The sequence below is a fragment of the Arvicanthis niloticus genome, chromosome 7, assembly GCF_011762505.2.
Source record: "Arvicanthis niloticus isolate mArvNil1 chromosome 7, mArvNil1.pat.X, whole genome shotgun sequence".
Taxonomy (NCBI): domain Eukaryota; kingdom Metazoa; phylum Chordata; class Mammalia; order Rodentia; family Muridae; genus Arvicanthis; species Arvicanthis niloticus.
Window position 1 is genome coordinate 42032975 of NC_047664.1, and position 20916 is coordinate 42053890.

The 20916-nt window shown below is 44.6% G+C and overlaps 1 protein-coding gene across 3 annotated transcripts in view; it reads left to right on the forward strand.

Annotated features, from left to right (window-relative positions):
* Evc2 (EvC ciliary complex subunit 2) overlaps positions 1-20916 on the forward strand; it is a 91180-nt gene that overhangs the window by 16872 nt on the left and 53392 nt on the right. For all 3 annotated transcript variants that reach the window (XR_004607358.2, XM_034509306.2, XM_034509307.2), the window contains 3 exons: positions 3559-3693; positions 9235-9374; positions 16257-16581. Coding sequence is in view for 2 of the 3 variants with exons in the window: in XM_034509306.2 (XP_034365197.1) it covers positions 3559-3693; positions 9235-9374; positions 16257-16581 (600 nt within the window). In the remaining variant the exon portion in view is untranslated. The remainder of the gene's footprint in view (positions 1-3558; positions 3694-9234; positions 9375-16256; positions 16582-20916) is intronic.

Sequence of the window (20916 nt, forward strand, 5' to 3'; positions counted from 1 at the left end):
CAAACCAAAATATAAATAGATAAAGTAAGGTATAGAAATCCAATAAAAATAATAATAAAAAGAAAGTCAATATGAGTAATAGTCTGGAGAATTTGAATATAAACCCCATGGAATTCTACTTTTAAAAATAACAGAAATGCCGGGCAGTGGTGGCGCACGGCTTTAATCCCAGCACTTGGGAGTAAGAGGCAGGTGGATTTCTGAGTTCAAGGCCAGGCTGGTCTACAGAGTGAGTTCCAGGATAGCCAGAACTACACAGAGAAACCCTGTCTCGAAAACAAAAAAAAAAAAAACAAAAAAACAAAAAAAAAAAAAAAAAACTAACAACAACAAAAAACCAGAAATAAAGATAAGTGAGAAATTTGAGGAGGTATTTATGGTGTACATAAAAGACAAGTGTCCTATTATGTAAAGAGCATGTGTTAATTAATAAGAAGACAAAGGTGGCTAGCTATGAAGTGAGAATTCTCAAACGTGGTTTTACAGGGAGCCCTTGAAGCTGAGGTGGTCGGTGTAATCATGTCGTCACTATTGGTTTTTCTGTCACCTCAGAGGTGAGAGCCCTCAGAGGATCTTTGTTCTGACCTCAGCTATAGGAATCTAGTTGTCTTCCTTAGAACACAGAGCTTCCTGTGGTCTTCTTGTGGTATTCTTACTGAGGCTTCATCAGAAAAGTTAATCCTCTTGACTCCTTCAAGGGCCACTGGGACCCTCTGTTTTTTTGAGTCTTTCTCTCAGGCATCCCTCAGAACTCAGACCAGCAGCTCTGACTCTGGTCATCTCCTCTCCCCAGACTGGTTGTTTGGCCCCTGCTGGACTTTCATAGCGTGGCAGCATTGGGCTTACTCTTCTGGTTGGCACTTGACACCTGTTTGTTGACAAAAGAGACTTTTTGCCTAGAAGATGCCTTAAGATGATCTGGCCTGTGTCTTTATTGTATCGGGAAAGAAGCAGATTCAGAGATCCTGGCAAGGGCCGTGATCACAGCACCCTGACTGTGAGGAATCCTCTGATGATGCCTGAGCCAAGCTCTGCTCTATTGGAATTAGCAAGTGTATTAGTCAGGTTCTTTGAACCAATAACACAGATTCATTTAAAGGTGTTTATTAGATTGATCTGCACAAGATGGTCTATACCAACAGTTCTCAACTTTCCTAATGCTATGACCCTTTGATGCAGTTCCTCATGTTGTGGTGACCCCAGCCATAAAATTTATATCTTATTACTACTTTAATATTATTTTATTACAGTGATTTTGCTACTGTTATGAATAGTAATATAAATATCTGCTATGCAGAATATATAATGTGAACCCTGTGAAAGGACGTTTCAACTTCCAAAGCGATTGAGACCCACAAGTTGGAAACCACTGAGGACCCAGTAGCTTCTCTGCCCACCAGACCAGGTGCCTCAGTAATCCAAAAGTAGCTCTGACGTATAGAGGATTCCTGGAGTCTCTGGTTCTCAGCCCATCTTGGAAGCCGGGCTCCCATGTCAGGGGAGGGTGGAGGTGGTGGCAGCGGCCAGGCCAGTGGCAATGGGATGGGTGAACTTCCAAACAGAGTAGATGAACTCACCATCAAGAAGGTGGAAAGTGAAGCTTCCCCCCTCGGATCACCTTTTATGTGGCCAGCCACACACTTAGTGTGAGTGGGTCTTCTTACGTCAAATGATCGGAAAAAAAAAAAAAAAAAAAAAAAACCCTCAGGGCTGTGCACAGCAGCTTGTTTCAGATCTAGCCAAGTTGACAACTAAGATGATGTATCACAACGAGGCTGCATTAGGACGTATGATGTATGATTGACACTTCCTGCAGTCGGTCTGAACATTCACTCATCACTCGGAGGCCAAGAATCTCTTTGCTGTCACTGCCGCCCCTCCAGGTCATTGCGACAAGGGGCAGTGAGTGACCTGCTTCCTGAATATGGAAGCCAAGCAAGAGGTTTAAAACCTGCTGAAACATTTTCCTGGAAAGTCTTGTGTGTCCCCTGTTCCCTTGTTTGGGGGAATAGGTGGGCATAGAAAGACACCATGTGTGTTCCCCATTCCCTGCATTTTGGGGGTAGGGGACATGGAAAGTCATCATGTGAACCCCTGTTTCCTGTGTTTGGAGGTGTCAGTGGGCAGGATTACTGTGTGGCCACTGGACATCCTGAGAGCTCTCTGTACCCAGCCTCTGCACACACAGGAAAGCCAAACAATGACAGCTTCCAGCCTTCCAAGCCTATAGATACATTCATTACATAATTGAAACCAAACTTTCTAAACAAGCTTTTATTGTGTCTTTGAAATGCAGTATTGAATTCTCATCTTTTCAAGTCTTCCTTGAAAAGCCTTTTTGTGCAGTATCGCTCGTCATAAATGCTATGAAGAATCTCTCAGAGGCAAGACTGCAACGAGTGTGTGATTAAAGGGGTGGGCACGGTGAGCGACGAGTCTTTGCAAGAGGCAGTGGGGGGGAGCTAGTGTGTTCAGTGGGTGGAGGCAGTCACATCTTAGCCACTTTCTCTTTCTGACACGTAGGGATGAGGACTTGAGGCTGGATCTAATGCTCTAACAGCCCCAGGTTAGGTTCCTGTCTCATTAGAGGGTTTCTGTCACCCTGGTAGAGAGGTCTCACTGGCGCCAGACTTCCAAGCAGGTCACTCAGGGCCGTGGTTGGTTCTTGTTTGCTCACATCCACTCTGTCATTCAGTCCTCCATCCATTTAATGTTGCCTAGATGTTCCTCTAGCTTGAGCCTTTTTATGCACACAGTAGTAATGGCAGCTCAGATATCTTGAGATAACTCAGAAGTTCAGAGCACTGGCTGCTCCCTAGAGGACCTAGGTTCAAATTCCAATATCCACATGGAAGCTCACAACTGTCAAAAAACTCTAATTCCAGGGGGACCTGATACCTTCACACAAATATACATGCAATGCACATGAAATAAAAATAAATCAAGTTAAAAAAAACACCCTCTCTTTAAAAAGGAGGTTTTGACTGATGGTGAGGTGCTTCAGGTTTTGTAATGTGAATGCTATGTGTGTATGTATGCATGTGAGTGTGTATGCATATGTAAGTATGTGTGCATGTATACATTTGTGTATTGTGCATATGTATATGTGTACAGGTGTGCATGTGCATGTGTGTATGTGTACATGTGTATACATATGTGTGTATGCACATATGTGTTCATGTGTACATGTGAGTGCATATGCATGTGTATGTATGCATATGCATACATGTGTACATATAATAACAAAATAGGAAATTTACTTGCATTGATATTATGTGAATCAAGTATTGTGCACCTATTACTACTACATAGTTCCAGAACATTCCCATCACTCTCAGAGTTTGAAATTCTGCACCCAGAAGCAGTCACTCTCATCTCTTCTCTCCCAGACCCTGACGACCATTCCCCTGCCTTCAGTCTCTGTGGTTTGTGGACTCTGGGTATTTCTCAGCACCTGTATTTTGTCTCTGTTTTATGCTACCTGGGGAATCCTCTACCTGACTTCAGAAGCAGGTGGTGGTAGCATGAGGGATCTCAGACTCCCTTCCTTCCATGCAGGTTCTGCCTAACCATGGTCTGCACGCAGCAGGCTTCATCACAGCCTTCCTCATCTCCCTCCTCCTGACCTTGGCAGCCTTGTTCTTCCTGGCACGGGGTCGGTGTCTGCAGGGAAGCATGTTCTCCAGATGCCGGGTGAGTCTCCCTCCGAATGCTCTGATTGGCAATGGTGTGAGGTAAACAATCATCCTTTAGCCTGATGTGTCTCAACTCTGGACCAAGTCAGACTCTACTGGTGATCTAAGGAAGATTCTCACCTTGCTTGTCCCAGGACACAAACTCATCATTAACCCTAGGGCTGTCGATGTATCTCAATGGTAGAGTAATCACCTAGCCTGTTCCAGGACAGTCCATAGCATTGCCAGTAAATAAGCAAATTCATCCATTTATTAATTAAGCAAAAGCTTCTAGGATTATTTCTTTAAATATTATTCTTAATTAACACACACTTGTGTGAATTTATCAGGTAGAGTGTGGTAGGTTGACACATGTGTGCAGGTGTAATGTGCTGTTAGGCATAGCGTATCCATCACCTCAGGCATTCATCATTTCTCTGTGTGAGGAAATGTATACACTGTCTCTAGCTAGTGTGAACTATGTGGCACCTTCTTGGTGACCAGGCTGCTCCCCTGTGCTATAGAACTTCCCAGAATTTTCTTCCTGCCTATACCAACATGGCTACCACTGGGCAACATCTTCATATCCTCCCCTGAACCCTTCCCAAACCTGCTAACCCTCACTCTATGCTCAGTCTCTTATACTCATCTGTAGGGTGGCTTTATACTACCTGCAAATCAAGCCCTGTTTTCTATCACCTGCTGAGGAGTCTCACTGTTCTGATGTGAAGCCAGATTTCTTGGTCTGGCTTGTGAGTCCCTCGTGACCTGACTTGTGCCTCATTTCCTCCCATCCCTCACCTTACCTTGTGGGTGTACACAGCGACTGGCTTTCCTGAGGGAGCAGAGCTCTTCCTGCTCACTCTAATGGGCTCCCAATGCCTTCCTTCGTCTTCCTTCATGTAACTCTTTCCTCTGCTTTAAACAGTAACCAAGCATCTTCTTCTCCCGGGAATCATTGTGGGTCCTTCCTGGAAGATTGGGTCTCTCTCGGGGTCCTCTGCCTGCTTTGAGAGATTCCACTCAGGATCTGTTAGACCTAAGCTTTTTCAGTTCCTGATCTTCATCTCCACAGGAGTAAACTCTGAGGCCAGATTCAAAGGCACTCTATCCCAGGAAATAACACGTTCAGGGCAAGACAGGAGGAGAGGATCACCAGCAATATCAGGTGTCCTTGAATGCCATCAAAGACCCTTGGAGCCAACCTGCCTGAGGTGCTGGTGATAGGGCAGAATCAGATTCTGAGCCAATCCTCCTGCAGGCTGTGGTTGTGAGTTCTGTCTCACAGGCCTGTGAGTACTTCAGGAAGCAGCCAGCAAGATCACGTCAAGGAGGCTGCTTATGAGTTTTCCTCTGATGTGGAGGATGATGATGAAGGACTTAAAAAATTATTTCTCTGTGCAGGGATGGTCCAATATATGGAAATCTGTCAATGTAACCCACCATATAAACACACTGAAGGAAAGGAAACAATCATCTCATTACATGCAGAAAAAGCCTTTGACAAAAATCCCTTCACAATAAAAGTCTTGGAAAGATGAGGACTACAAGGGACATGCCTAAATATAATAAAAGCAATTTATATCGGGCCAATAGCCAACATAAAATTAAATGGACAGAAACTCAAACCAGTTCCTCTAAATTAGGAATATAACAAGGAAGCCCACTCTCTCCATTTAATCAATATAGTACTCGATGTTCTAGCTGGAGCAATAAGATATTTCCAGGAGATAAAAGTTAAACAAGTTAGAAAGAAGAAGTATTGCTATTTACAGATGATAAGATAGTATGCAACCCCCCAAATTCTACCAGGGAACTTCTACAGCTGATAAACATCTTAAGTGAAGTGGCTGGATGCAAGATTAAGTAAAAGAAAAAAATCAGTAGTCCTTCTATATATAAATGACAAATGGGCTGAGAAAGAAATTAGGGAAACAACATAATAGTCCTTCATAACATCCACAAATAATGTAAAACATCTTGGGGGAAATTCTAATCAAGCAAGAGGAAGACCTGTATGATAATAACTTCAAGTCTTTGAAGAAGGAAATTGAAGAAGATATCAGAAGATGGAAAGGTCTACATGAAAGGCTCATGGATCAGTAAGATTACCACAGTAAAAATGGCCATTCTACCAAAAGCAAACTATAGATCCAGTGCAATCTCCATCAAAATTCTAATACAATTCTTTACAGACCTTGAAAGAACAATACTTCATATTGAAAAACAAAACAAAACAAAAGACCCAGAGTAGCATAAGCAATCCTGTAAAATAAAAGAACTTCTGTAGTTATCACCATCCCTGATATACTACAGAGCTGTAGTAATAAAAACCACATAATAGTAACATAAAAACAGACACAGTTTTCAATGAAATCAAATCAAAGACCCAGATGTAAATCCACATATTTATGGACACCTGATTTTTGATAAGGAAGACAGAAATATACAACAACAAAAAAAGAATGTATCATCAACAAATGCTGGTGGTCTAACTAGATGTCTGCATGTAGAAGAATGCAAATAGATCCATACCTATTATATTGTACAAAATTCCAAGTAGATCAAAGATCTTAACATAAAACCAGATACACTGAACCTAATAGAAACAAAATGGGGACTAGTCTTGAACTCACTGGCAAAGGAGACAACTTCCTGAACACAAGACCAATAGCTCAGGCACTAAGATCAACAATAAATGGGAAACTGAGAAGCTTCTGTAAAGGCAAAGGACACCATCAATGGGAACAAACAGCAGTCAACAGAATGGGGAAATATTTGCACTAACTTCACATCTGACAGAGGGCTAATAGCCAAAATATATAAAGAACTCAAGAAGCTAGACATTGACAAACTAAATAGTCCAATTAGAAAATAGGTACAGATTGAAACACAGAGTTCTTGACAGAGGAATCTAAAATGACTGAGAAACACTTAAAGAAATGTTCAACATCCTTAGCCATCAATGAAATGCAAATCAAAACAACTTTGAGATTCTATCTTACACATATCAGAATGACTAAGATCAAAAACTCAAGTGACAGCAGATGCTGGCAAGGATGTGGAGCAAGGGGAACACTCCTTCATTTCTGGTGGGAGTGCAAACTTGTATTTTGGAAGCCAATATGGTGGTTTCTAGGAAAATTGGGAATTGACCTACCTCAAGACCCAGTATACCACTCCTGGGTATGTACCTAAAGGAGGTTTCATCCTATTACAAGGACACTTGTTCAACTCTGTTTATAGCAGCTTTATTCATAATAGCCAGAAACTGAAATCAACCTAGACGTCCCACAACCAAAAAATGGATAAAGAAAATATAGGACATTTACACAATGAAGTATTGCACAGCTGTTAAAAACAATGACATCATAAAATTTGTAGGCAAGTGGATGGAAGTAGAAAAAAAAAAAAAAAAAAAAAAAAAAAAAAAAACATCCTGAGTGAAATAATCCAGACCCCAAAAGACAAGCATGGATGTGCTCACTTTAAGTGGATATTAGCTGTTAAATAAGTCACAATCATGTTACAACCCGCAGACCCAGAGAAGCTAAGTAGCAAGGAGGGCTTAAAGGTTGGGGGACACATGGATCTCCCTGGGAAGGAGCAATAGGATAAATTTTGCAGGTGGACTGGGGGCAAGTGAGGTTGCGAACAGAAAGGATCAGGTGGTGGAGGAGGGAGAAAATACTGGGAGAAATGACTGGCATTGGGAAGCATTTGGGGGGCAAGTTGGAAACCTAGTACTCCATTGAATCCAAGAGAGTAACCATAGCAAAGATTCCCAGTAATGTGGGACATGAAGCCTGAACTGACTATCTGGTATAGCCAGGCCTCAAGTGGAGGGATTGCGACACCATCCCAGCCACAAAATTTTTTACCTACAGTTTGTCCTGCTTTCAGAGTGTTCTGGAACCAGAGCCTAGCAGAATCGTCATTAAAGAGACCAGAGAGACTTTATTTGGCAACTGATGGGGGCAGATGCAGAGTCCTACAACCAAACACTACTTAGAGCTCAGGCATCCTGGGGGGCGGGGCAAGGAGGAACCAGAGGGATCATGGCCACCATGAGAACACACCCTGCAGAGTTAACTGACTCTGGGAACTTGCAGAGACCAGGGAGCCTGTAGGGGTCTGACCTAGGTCCTTTGCATATATGTTATAGCTGACTAGCTTGGTGTTCTTATGAAAATCCTAACAGTGGGAGAGCGAGCTGTCCTGGACTCTTGCCTATTCATGGGACCCTTTTCCTTCTCCAAGGTTGCCTTGTCCAGCTGTGATGTGATGGTATATGTGTGGTCTTATTGTAGATTTTTTTTTGTGGTGTTTGGTTGATGTCCCTGGAAGGCTTGCTCTTTTCTTAGGGGAGTCAGAGGGGGTAGTGGATTGGGGGGAGTGGATTTGGGGGAACAGATAAGTGAGGAGGAAAGACTAGAGTGAGGGGAGGAAGGGTAAACTGTGATCAGGATGTAATATATGAGAGAAGAATATAAAACAACAAAACATTATTTCCCTGTCATGTTAAATGTATGTATTTTATTAATCCTTTGGGAATTTCTCATAATGTATTTTGATCGTATTCGCTCCCCTAATCCTTCCCTAACTCTTTCCAAGTCCATCCCTGACTTTAAAAATAATCTAAGGAGTAGGCTTTGAGCATCCCATAACCTCCTAAAGGTGGGGCCATCCACTGGAGCAGAGTCAACCTACCAGGGTCATACCCATAAAGGAAACTGTCTCTGTCTTCCCAAGAAGCTGTCAACTGTGCAGTAGTTCCTTAGTTAGGGCTGAGGGCTTGTGACCATACATGATGAGATATTGATCAGCTTGATCTTGTACAGGTCTTGTGCAAGCAACTGCAGGTGCCATAAAGCTACTAGTGTTGCAATCATATCAAGTCCAGAAGACTCTCTTTCACCCTAGTGGTCCTTCTCCTCCTCCTCCTCCTCCTCCTCCTCCTCCTCCTCCTCCTCCTCCTCCTCCTCCTCCTCCTCCTCCTCCTCCTCCTCCTCTTCCTCCTCCCCCTCCCCCTCCTCCTCCTCCCCTCTTTCTTCCCTCCCTCTCTCTGTTTGGCGTTCATGTCATCTTCTCTTCAGGTGTCTCCCACCTTGTTTTTCTGAGGAAGGGTCTCTCATTAACCCAGAACTCACCAGTTAGGCAAGGCTGGCTGGCTGTGTGTCCCAAGGATCTGCCTGTTTCTGCAAGTCTCTGCCTCTGTACCCAGCTTTCTAAAAATGTGGGGTTTACGGCTCAAACTGGGGACCTCACATTTGTATGGCACTTTCCTGACTGAGCTATCCCCCCTCCCTGCCCCCACCCATCCAGTAGCAAAGTACTTATGGTTATGTCTCTGCATGTCTTTGCTTTGTTTGCCCAACACTTGTGTGCTGCTGTTGAAATCAGCATCCTTTTCATTTGCTGAGAAGTGGAGGCTCCGACTAGGACGGGGACTGGTCTGAGGTAGGAGGAGGCCAGCTTCTCCTACTGTGCACACACAGCCCTGCCTTCTCCCAGCAATGTTCTCCAGCAGGCCAGATCAGCTGTCTCTCCAATTCTACAGGCTCAGCATCCTGAGAACAAGCTGGAACCCTCACCCTTCATCTCTGCTAACGGTGTGAGCCAGGACCTTTCCCTCAATGACCAAGTAGTTGACATCCTGACTTCTGAGGAGCCTGGGAGCATGCTTCAAGCCCTAGAAGAGTAAGAGTCCTCAGTCATATCTACTCTCAGGAGGTGATGGGTTGGGGGCAGCAGGCGTGGGGTGTCCTTTTTGGGTTTACTTGGTCATTCATTCATCACTGGTGGCCAGAATGGAAGTGTTGCTAGGCATTGATACTATTGGGCCAGCTGGATGCAGAAAGAGGAGGCACTTCTGGAGCCTTGAAAATGCTCCCTGGAGGAGGTGACATCATGACTTGTATTTGATGCTGTAGTAGAAGCTTCCAAGAGGAATGAGAGGAAATTCTTCCAGCATAAGGAAGAAAGGGAGGTATAAGGATGGGAAGGAACAAGGGGTATTTGTGAAATCTTAAGAGTGTGCTGGGTGTTTGTTTACTAAATACAGAAAACAGAGAAGAAATAGCTGTTTGAAAAAATAGGCCAGCCCAAGTACCCACCTTGGTTTGCTGGGTAGAACTCTTTTTTGTTGATACAGACCTGCACTGTGCTGTCTCTATCCTGTGAAACCATGGATAAAAAAGATGTGAACTTGGGGTGGGGTGTTGTGGTCCACTTACATGAGGACTTGAAGGTTAGTTATCTACCCCTTCCAGGTGTATTGCTAGCAGTTCGGTTGTGATTTCTCCTTGGACAAAAGCTATACTGAGTCTGACTCACAGTACCTTTTAAGCTACTTGTCCTTGACAGTGAGGACTCTGCCCTACTGGGGTTTGGGGAGGTGCTTCTCTCTTGTTGAGTAGCTCTGTGAGTCAGCCAGAACTGGAGCCTTGAGTGCACAGGACTGGCCTCTGAGTGGTGGGGCCCAGGGCTCCATACATTTCTGGATTTCAGGGTAGTGTGCGTAGCTTGGGTAATTAGGCTTTGGACAGCTGTTCACAAGCCCTTCTGCAGTTTTTTGCTTAGTTCTCTGTTTGGAATGCCAACAATGGCAATTAAAATTTGCCACCCTGTCTTAGGAAGGCAGAAATGGGTGGGAATCCGGGATGCAAGCTCTTGCCGGGACCCAAAAACACCATCTCATATATTGTTATATGAAGACAAGGAATTATCAAAGCATTTCCTACCCAAAAGTAAGATGTTCTCCTCTTCCCCAGTAGGGACATGAAGAGTTGGGTGCAACCATCTGACTTGGGTAACTGACAGCTGGGAGTTGAATTTACACATGCAGGACTCTGCATGCTTCTGACCCAGTGAAGCAGGAGCATGTCTGCCCCCTGCTTCTGCTTTGGATTCAAGGTGTGAAGGGTATGAGAAGCCCAGTCTCCTCCTTCCCCACCACAGGAAACACTCCACAGTCGTGCTGCATGCTTACTCTGATGCCACAGCATTGATATTAGTTACTCTTGGACTCTGGAGCCTTCTTTTTGTTTCTTCTTGATTGCTGATCTTATTTTGTCAGAAGAGTGTTTCACATTGATCAGCAGGCACGGACTGTGAGCACTCAGCCCAAGAGTGAAATTCATCCCTCTTCCTCTCAGCATCTCACCCTCCTCCCCCAGCTCGGTCTTTAAAAATGACTTTATTATTATGGGTGTTCTGCCTGTGTGTATGTCTGAGCAGAACATGTGTGAGTGTGGTGTCCACAGAGGCCTGAAGAAGATGTTGGATCTCATGGGACTGGAGTTACAAAAGGTTGTGAGCTTCTGTGTGGGTGCTAGGGATTGAACACAAGTCCTAGAAGACCAGCCAGTGTCTTTAATCCCTGAGCCATCTCTCTAACTTTCCACCCCAGTTAAGTCTTAAAATTTATCGACTCATCTGTATTTCAGCATCACTGGTTAGACACTGGTTTGGGTACCTACTCAGTCAGTCAGTCAGTCAGTCAGTCAGTCAGTCAGTCAGTCAGTCAGTCTGCCTGTCTGCTTGCCTATCTACCTGCCTATCTATCTGCCTTCTTTTTTCCCCCTCCCTCCTTTTCCCCCTCCCTCATTTTCCCTCCCTCCCTTTGCCTCCACTTGTCAGTTACCTTTTATCTTTCTGTGTTGACCTCCACTGAGGTTTTGGAGCTCCCACAAAGAAAATGTCAGGGGCTTAGTTTGCATGGAAATCAGTCTCTCATGGGCTCCTTACTAAAAATAGCCATTTTTTTCTAGTAAGTCATTTATCCTGCCTGCAATTCTCACTGGCGGTTTAGCTGGGATTCTTACCCTGCAGACAGGCAGGGGGCTTGATTGTTGCCACATTTCCAAGACTAGGTGGCACTGTGCCCTTTCCCCTACTGCTGGCTTACTCCCGACAGAGCATTCCCTGGGCTTGCTTGCATGTTCAGCTCTGCATCGTTTCTTCACAGGCCACCTCTCACAAAAAGGATTAGAGAACTGCTTTTATCCTTTGGTTTTTATCAGGGTCCCTGACTGAGGTTATAGTGGAAGTGGGCTTGGTCCCAATGCATGCTGGGACCTGTTATGAGGAAGGAGAAACTGGGTAGCTTGCCTGATCACAGAAGGTTCTAGAAACATGGTGTGTGTGCTTCCAGTAATTTTGTACCACTCAGACTGAAAAGCTGGTCAAATCAAGCATCTAGAATCGTTGAAATTCTCACTTCTGCTCTATTTTCAGACCAGTGAGCTGCCATTTGGACAGGCTCCAGTGGTTTGCCTGAGGTCATGAGGGTGGCAATGGACTTGCACCCAGTCCACAGAGTGCTTACAGATCCATTGTGCTGCTGAAGAATGGTGTCTTAGAAGTATTGAGAACAGCTGCTGCTGAGACAGAGTATGAAATGTTCAGAGCTGTTTTTCTTTCTCTGGCATCCTTCCCTTACTGAGCTCTGAGCTCTTGCTGCGGCTCCCGTGCTGTCTGGAGGTTGTTTTGTATGCGGCAGATGTGTAGGGAGTATTTGTTGTGCTGGAGTTGTAAATACACACATTGAGTCATTTTTTGTATGTTAACCATATGGTTCATTTGGATTTTTACAATGCCCATATTTTTTTTTTCCTTTCAAGCATTCTGCAAAGCAATGCCTGTGGTCCTCCTCTGTGTAAGACCACAGCCTAGGAAGATGGCGCCATTTGCTGGCTTCTTTGGGTCATTTATTGTTCGGGATTGCTTCTTCATGCTTAGAACACTTTTAAAAAATAATTAATTGACAGGTATTTTAGCAGATCCTGGCTGTGGTCCCGTTAGGTGCTCAACATAGTAGTGGGCATTACCTGGATATTGGGTTTTGACTTTGTACTGTATATATGGGCAGAATACAAAGCCTTGGAGCAGGGACTCAAGGCTCCTCCTTCTTCCTATCCTCCTCTTCTTGGAGACTGGGTCTCATATAACCTAAGCTAGCCTCAGAACTTGCTATGCGACCAAACATGAATGTAACTATTGATCCTCCTGCATCCATAGCCCCAGCGCAGGGATTCCAGGAATGCAGCATCACACCTGGACCAGGAATGAGAGAAGATCCATTAAGCTGTACGATGGTGGTAGCACATATTAGATGTGGGATGGGGTGTGGGCATCCAAGAGTCAGACAGAGTAGGTCAAAGCACCAGCCGCATGGGCACAGTGGATTGGGGAGTCATACAGAGGAGAAACTTCCCTCTGCAGCTGTAGCACCCCTATCCTGTATACCCCAAACTACTTCTCTTCATAGCATCCCTGGCTGCTAGAAGTGACTACACATGCAGGAGTGGCGAGACAGACAGACAGAGACACAGACACAGACAGACAGAGATACACAGAGAAACAGAGACAGATAGACAGAGACAGACAGAAAGACAGAGAGACAGAGACAGAGACAGAGACAGACAGACACAGAGACATATCATTGTATCATTGTGTTCTATCTTACCCATTTACACAGAGAGTTCCTTGAAGGCAAAGGCTTTTTGCTGTGTTCATGGATTCCCCCCTTCCCCGCCCCTGGCTTTGGAATGAATATAGTCTATGAGTGATTATTTCCTCTTACAGAGTAGCTCAGTGCCTGGAGAGGGAGTGTAGCCTGGCCTTTCTGCATGGAAATACTTGGTGAAAGAAGGAAAAAGATGCTAAGAGCCCACCCGGTGGCTTATACTGTATTTGGGTTCTTGACAAGCTGCTGGCTTGCTGGCTTAGCATTGATTTTTCTGGTGTTTCCCTCACGTTCTATGTCTCCCACTGAAGATTCTCAGGGGATACTTTGCCCATTCTCCACTGCCTGGCCACCATGTTGACAGGGTAAACGTGTGATGTTTGGCCTCTACATGGAATCGCTCAGTGTGCCTTCCATTGAAATTGGTTCTGATGAGGAAAGCTTTCTTTCTGCTAATATTGAGCTGTTTTGTGGGTTTGCGGTTACACCAGCTAACGTGAAGGAACCGGAATTATTCTAAAAGAGGCTGTGCTTGCATAGGCTTCCTTCCGAGTTACTGTTCCCTGTATTGCTTTATGAGTTCTTTTCCCTGTTCAGAAAATTGTTTGCTGCATGTGTATCAGCTGGATCCTGACTGTATCCTGGTACCTTGCCTCACTATTTGGTGAGAATGATTGATTTTTATAAGAACCAAATAGGAAAGAAGGCATGGATACCATTCTCGTTTTTATCACTAGGAGCCAAAGTGTTAATCATAATTGGTTCTAAACAGTGGAACGTAACTGGACATTCTGAACAATGGTGTTCCGTAGGCATTACTGTGGGTGCACCAGTGCAAGTAGAGATAAGGAGCTCCAGCATAGAACCCCATCCCATGTGACCCCAGATGCTTGTCTTGATGTCATGAAGGATTTCTTGGGGGTAATGGATAAAGGCATATTTTGTTGTCCTGTGAGTGATTACAAGTGAAGGAAATGTGTCCCTTCGCCAGTGGACCTGATGCTATGTATGAGGGAGGAATTTTTTCTATTTGTGTTTTTCTGAAGCCATTGCACAATTAACAATGAGAGTTAATGTCATTAATAGCTTGGAAATTTAACTGATTAGAAGGGACTCTTTTCTGTGTACTGTGGCCTGAGGGCATTTACCTTTTTTTTTTCCTTGTTGCTACTGTTAACAGTCTATGTAAAGCCTTTGGCAGTGAGGTGGCTGCATCTAAAGCATTTTTAAGCTGGTGTGTGTCAAACTGTCTGCTCTGACCCCTCCATGAACTTTGAGTATTTAGGGTCAACATGCTAAGAAATTGTGCTGTAAAGTTGTCATTTCATTGATAAATATTTGAACAGCAACATAAGGCCATTCCAATTACACAGATGGGAAAACCAAGTCGTTTTCTGAGCTCCCCTTGTTAGTAAGGTGGCTTTCCTGCCAGCCATGAGAAAGAACAAGATTTGCAGTTTGTCCAGTGCAGGCCACCATATTTTCTAAATTAAGGAATGTGTGATGGTTGCAGCCACCCAGCCTGGTGTCTGAGAGCTTGCTGTTCACTTGTCAGATTCCCTGAAGGTTTGGGATCTCAAGCCTGAGAATTGTAGGATTCTGGAGATGAGAGTCTGATATTTCTCTCCAGACAAAAGTCACGAATTGCAGCTTCCACAGGCAGCCTCCCTCAGTGCTCATCCCTTCCTAGGTCTTCAGAGCTGTCAGTCTTCACACCTGCATTCTCTCCTTCCTCATGTCACCTCCACTTACCCTGATTCCTTTTCCACCTCTCTCTTCCAAGTTGAAACCTTCTTTGCTGCTGTGTGGATGGCAGAGCCAGCAGCTGAGCTCTGTCTGAAGACTTGGGTCCTTTCAGTCATGTGTTCAGGATAAAGACATGGTGGAGGGGCCATGGTTCTTTCTGTCCCCCCAGGCTTGCTTAAAGGTGTGAAGTCTGTTTTGTCTGTCTCAGAGTAGAACGCAACTTTACTTTCAGAACTTGTGGGATTCTGGCTGGTTCATTTAGCGTTTCATATCATATCAAAGTGCATACACTTTGTTCAGGCATCTCCTGTAATTCTTTCTGGATCCAATACAGTTTTTCCTTGCTGAAACCATGAAGGAAGCAAATGCATGGGTGTCCTTTAAAATGAGATGGATGGGGGTTGGGTTCAGAGCTAATAGCACTGACTTCCTTTCTAGAGAAATATCCTTTACCGAAGTGCATTCAACTCAAGGTAATAGTTTACTACAGCTATTCTGGTAAAAAAAAAAACAAACAAACAAACAAAAAAAAACAAAAAAAACCCCCAAAAAAACCATAGGTTAGCTGTTAAGTACCCACTTTTCTGTCTGTGTATCTGTTCATCTCCTTGATTCTTAGAGATGTGTGTTGAAGGGTTTTCAGATAAGATGGCATATCTTATAGCATTTGCTTTCAGTGTTTAAATACACGTGGCAAGGAATAGACCGAACGGGACAGGTGAAAGGTGACAAAATTCAAGAAGATGGATATGGGCCACAGTGTATTCTCTACTTTCAAATGCTTAGGACTTTCTTTACTATGTGTATATTGTCATATCCCCATCGAGTGACAGATGTCTGCCATTGCAGAGCACAGTGAAAGGAAGGGTCTTTGTGTGCATTGCTGAGCCGTACCTCTGGAATCCAGTTGGGCAGATGTTCAGAAAGGCTTAAAAATTATGCTTTTATTCTACAGGATAAAAGAAGAAAAATTGATTTTGGTTCATGGGCTGAGGGAATAGCAAGAAGATGAGGCTGCTTGCTCACATCTGGAGGCATCAGGGATCAGAGATCAGACAGAAGGCAGGGCTGGGCTACATCCTCAAGGCTCACTCTCAGCATCCCACTTCTTCCAGGCAGGCTGTACCCACTATGGTTCCATTACCACCCCAATCAGTGCCACCAACTGATGACCAAGTGTTGAACAAATGAGCCCATGGGAAACATTTTCCATTCAAATTATGAAAGAGTAAAAGGAAGAGAAAAATGGGAAGAGAAAGAGGGGAAAGAAAGAAAAGGACTTTCCCATAAACACCTCACAGCCTGACAGAGCCTCTTGTTCTCTCTTGATATTGTATAATGGAGTCCATTTGACTTCTGTTTCTCAGGTTGGAGATTGCAACCCTGAATCAGGCAGATGCGGATCTGGAGGCTTGTCGAAACCAGATTAGTAAGGACATCATTGCCCTTCTGATGAAGAATCTGATCAGTGCTGGTCACCTCTCTCCGCAAACAGAAAGGAAGATAGCCGCTGCTTTCAAAAAGCAGTTTCTGTTGCTGGAAAAAGAAATACAGGAGGAGTATGAGCGGAAGATGTTGGCACTGACAGCAGAGTGTGACCTAGAAATGCGGAAAAAGACAGAAAACCAGTACCAGAGGGAGATGGTGGCCATGGAGGAAGCAGAAGAGGTGTTGAAGAGAGTTAGTGAGAGGGTAAGGCAGCTCTGAAAGCTTGCGTATGGTTCATTCCTCCTCAAGGTCTCAAGGTCTCATCTGTTATCAGTGCCTCAAACAATCCATCCATCCTTCCATCCATCCATCCATCTATTCATCCATCTATCCATTCATCTATCTACCCATTAACCCACTCATCCATCTACCAATCCATCTTTCCATATATCAATTCACCTATCTACCCAGCCACTCATTTATCCACCTATCCATCCATCTTTTACCCATCCATCCATCCATCCATCCATCCATCCATCCATCCACCCATCCATCCACTCACCCATCTATCTACTCACCCACACATCTACCCACTTACTTCATTCACTAATTCATCTATCAGTCCACCCTTCTACCCACCCATCCATTTATCTACCCACTCATAAATTCAACATACATACATACACACATACATACATACATATATACATACATACATGCATACACACACACACACACACACACACACACACACACACACACACTCACCTACCCATCCCTCTACCTATCCCTAGCCTTCCAGGCATACATCCATCCTCCCATTCATGGACATGTTAATTCACTCATCTTCTATTTATGCATTCAATCAACCTTCTCTTCAATCTACCCACCACATATAGAGACATTCACTCATTCACCCATTCATGCATCCACCCATTTACTAATCCATCCATGCATTATTGTATCTATCTATTGACTCACCGCCCACTTTTCTGTCTGTATATCCAACCACACATATTTCTTTCCACCTACATCCATCCATCTATCTGCCTTTCCTGCCTCCCACCTGTCTGTTCATCTACACTTCTACTTGTTCACTCATCTATCCACATACCCTTATACCCCCTATCTATTCATCCATGATAGATCACTAGGATTTATGGGTAACTTACTGCCTCTTTCCTTTAGGCTACAGATACAAGAATTTAATCCAACCTCTTACATTCAAGAAGCTCATGTGCTAATGGAATATCCCCATATTTGAAAACCTATGACACAAGTCAGCCATGTTATGCGAGATTGCCATTTGTGGTCCCATAGTGGTCATGGGGAGAGTAGAAAGGCTTCATTAGCAAGGGGCGTGTCCAGTTCATGATTGGTTGTGATATCAGAGTACATGTATCCTCTTGGGGAGTACTGTTTGCTAAATCAGAGCTCTGTCTTGAACAGGGTGGGAGCTAGGCAAGCCTGGACAGTTGTGTGACTTTTCCCGTGGAGACCTGAACAAACGTCTACTCCCCTCAAATGGTACCAATGGTAGACCAAAAGACCAAACCAAACCAAACCAAAAGATTCCATTAGAGTCTAGCTTAGTGAACAAGTTGAGTTTGTTGAGGTTAATATGGGAGTATGGGAGATTCAGAAGTACATCACCATTAAAAGCCTGCAGCAAGAGTCATGACTCTCAGTAGCGTCCCTTGGGCTCCCTGCCCAACTTGCAGGCAGTTCCATGGAAGAGCCCCTTCTCCCAAACAAGTGTCACTGCTTATGTAACGGTGGGGAGGAGCCTTATGAGTTTCATTTACTCTCTGAGCTTAGCTGGTTTTGTTTACCTCTTGAGTCTTATGAGCCGCTCTCCTCCCTCTAGGAAAGAGTGTTAATTTGGAAAACATTGTTATACAATTATCTTGATTCTGTACATGGTACCTTTGTATCCTAAGTCCTCTGAGCACCCTTCAGAGTGGGAAGAGAAAAGTAGTCAGGGTACCACTTGCCAACTTGAGAGAAGCCATCTGCCAGGCATAGCCAAGCAAGTCTAAATTGTCTTCCCAGTAAAAGAGATGGTTGTCCAGACCATGTGACCTATGCCTGCACATGTCTGACTACCTGTGTCCCCTGCAGGCCCAGCAACCTAGAGAGAGTGCCTGACTGCTGCTTCCAGACTCCACCTGCCTTGCAAACACAGGCTCTCTCTTGCCACAAAAGTGAATAAAAAGCTCTCAGTTGGTGGCTCAGGGCCACTCAGTCTTCAGCACAGACACCACTGCAGTAAAGGACAGGCAGGGTTCACTGTGTTCCACCTGTCCCCTTGTTCCAGGGCTGGCCTTACCTCAGTGCTATCTTGTGTAGGGCTGGGCTTGTGGCATGTGTAGGTGCTATACCAGTTCCCCTGTGGATGGTAGAACAAGGTGCCATATATTTGATGTCTGGGGTTGGGGGAAGAGAAGGAGAGAGAGAGAGAGAGAGAGAGAGAGAGAGAGAGAGAGAGAGAGAGAGAGAGAGAGAGAGAGAGAGAGAATATATTAATTTTTTTGTGGTTTTGTAGTCTGGAAATACAATTCTGAGTGTCAGCATGGCCCAGGTCCCTCTGGAGTGTTTAGGGAGGGCTTTGCTGGTGGCTCCATGTGTTCCTCAGGCTGTAATTAAGTCACTTCACCTCCTGTTCTATCCTCTCATAGCCTCTACCTGGAACCCTATTAACTCTTTCCTGTCTCCTGTAAGGACATTTTTTCATTTGATTCAGGACCTGGGATATGAGATCCTTAACTTGGTTCAGCCTGCAAAGACTCTTGGAAGTTACGGGGTCAGGAATTAGACATGTGCATGAATTTTGGGGTGATGTTACTCTGCCCACTCCAGCTTTACTGGGCACCCCCTTTCTCTAATGCTCTATCACTGGGTGTGGTTCAGCCGTATCTCCCAAAGCAAGGTACTCAGAGAGAATGTGCTTAACTTGCTGTGTACTGATTCGATCCCAGTATCATCTCATCAGAATTTGTTCTGATTTTTCGTTTTCAATTTTCTCTATAAAAATAGAATAGGCCAGCCTGTACTAAAAAATAATATCTACTCCTTATGGCTTTCAGAGCATGTCCCCTGATGCTCAAAGGCTCCAGCTCCCATTTTTGGGGGGGAGAGGTTGAGTTTTATCCTGCTCATCCAGAAGGCTTGGCTTCCCTGGGTCTCCTCTCTACCTTTTGGACAATAGAGATGGTAATTTTTCATCTGTTCGCCTCAGAAGACTGTGTGTGAAGTAAGTTAATATAAAGTAAGTTAATATGTGGTAGGGTCTCTGGTCCAGATGGAGGAGGTTGGGCTCTGGACTCTGAGGCACAGTTAGAGCAGAGGAGACACTGGTGGAGCCTGGATCACCAGAAGGCACAGGGAGGAGATGATCTACTGCCCATAGCACAGCCAAGTGGTCTCGGACCACCTTGAAAGACGGTGTATCTCTAAAAGCCAGAGGATTTGTGTGTTTTCACCTCAAGGAGATGATTCGTGTTGGAGGAGGTAGCTGTGTGGACCTGGCTCTACGTTATGTGGTGTATACACACACTGAAGCATCACAAGGCGGCCCATCAATATGTCAGATGCTTTTGTCTTCATGAGTCACCTAAAAGCTTAATATAAATGAAAAGATAAAGAGAAGCGAGGGCTTCAGTCAGTGCCCATGTCAACCCTGCGTGGGTGCTGGCATGTTAACTTTGCTTTAGCTACTCTCCTGTTGCTGTGATCATAGGCCCTGGTGAAAAGCAAACTGAGAAAGAAATTGTTTGTTTTGGCCAACAGTCCCAGAGAAATAGACTCCATCATAGCAGGGAAGGCATGGCAGCACAGAGGGAGGGTGGCCTGGTAGTGAAGAGGCAGAGCAATCACACCTTCTACACACACACACACACACGCACACGCACACGCACACGCACACGCACACGCACACACATGCACAGGAAATGGGGCCATACTGTAGAACCTAAAAGCTCACTCCAGTGATGCACTTCCTCTAGCAAGGCTCCACCTTCTAAGGTTCCATAAACTTTCCAGACAGCACAGCCAGCTGGGGAACCAAGTCAGCTCTAGGGGGATTTCATCTTCAGGCCACCGTACCCCTCCTGTTGCTGTCATAAAGTACTCTGACAAAGTAGCTTAGGAGAAGAGGTTTATTTCAGCTCACAGTTCCAGGGTATTTATAGTCCATCATGACTGGGAAGTTGAGGCAGCAGACACTTGAAGTTGGTCCTGGGACGCCTACACTCAGGAACACAGAGAAATGAACATAAGTCTGTTAGTGCTCAGCCCTTTCTCGCCACTTGGCACAGTTCAAGATCCAAGCCTAAGGAATGGTGCCGCCCACTCTCAGCATGGATCATTACACACTAACTAATGTAATCAAGTCAAGCCCCCATAGACACGCCCACAGGCCAACCTGTTTAAGATAATTCTTCATTGAGACTCTTCTCAGGTGACTCTAGATGGTGTCAAATTGAGGCTTCATCTTTTGGGAAACCTCAGACACAGAACATACAAAATATATACATTTGAAGGTGAGGAAACTGAAGCCCAGGAAAGTAGAACTTCACAGCTCAGCTTCCCTAGACTACT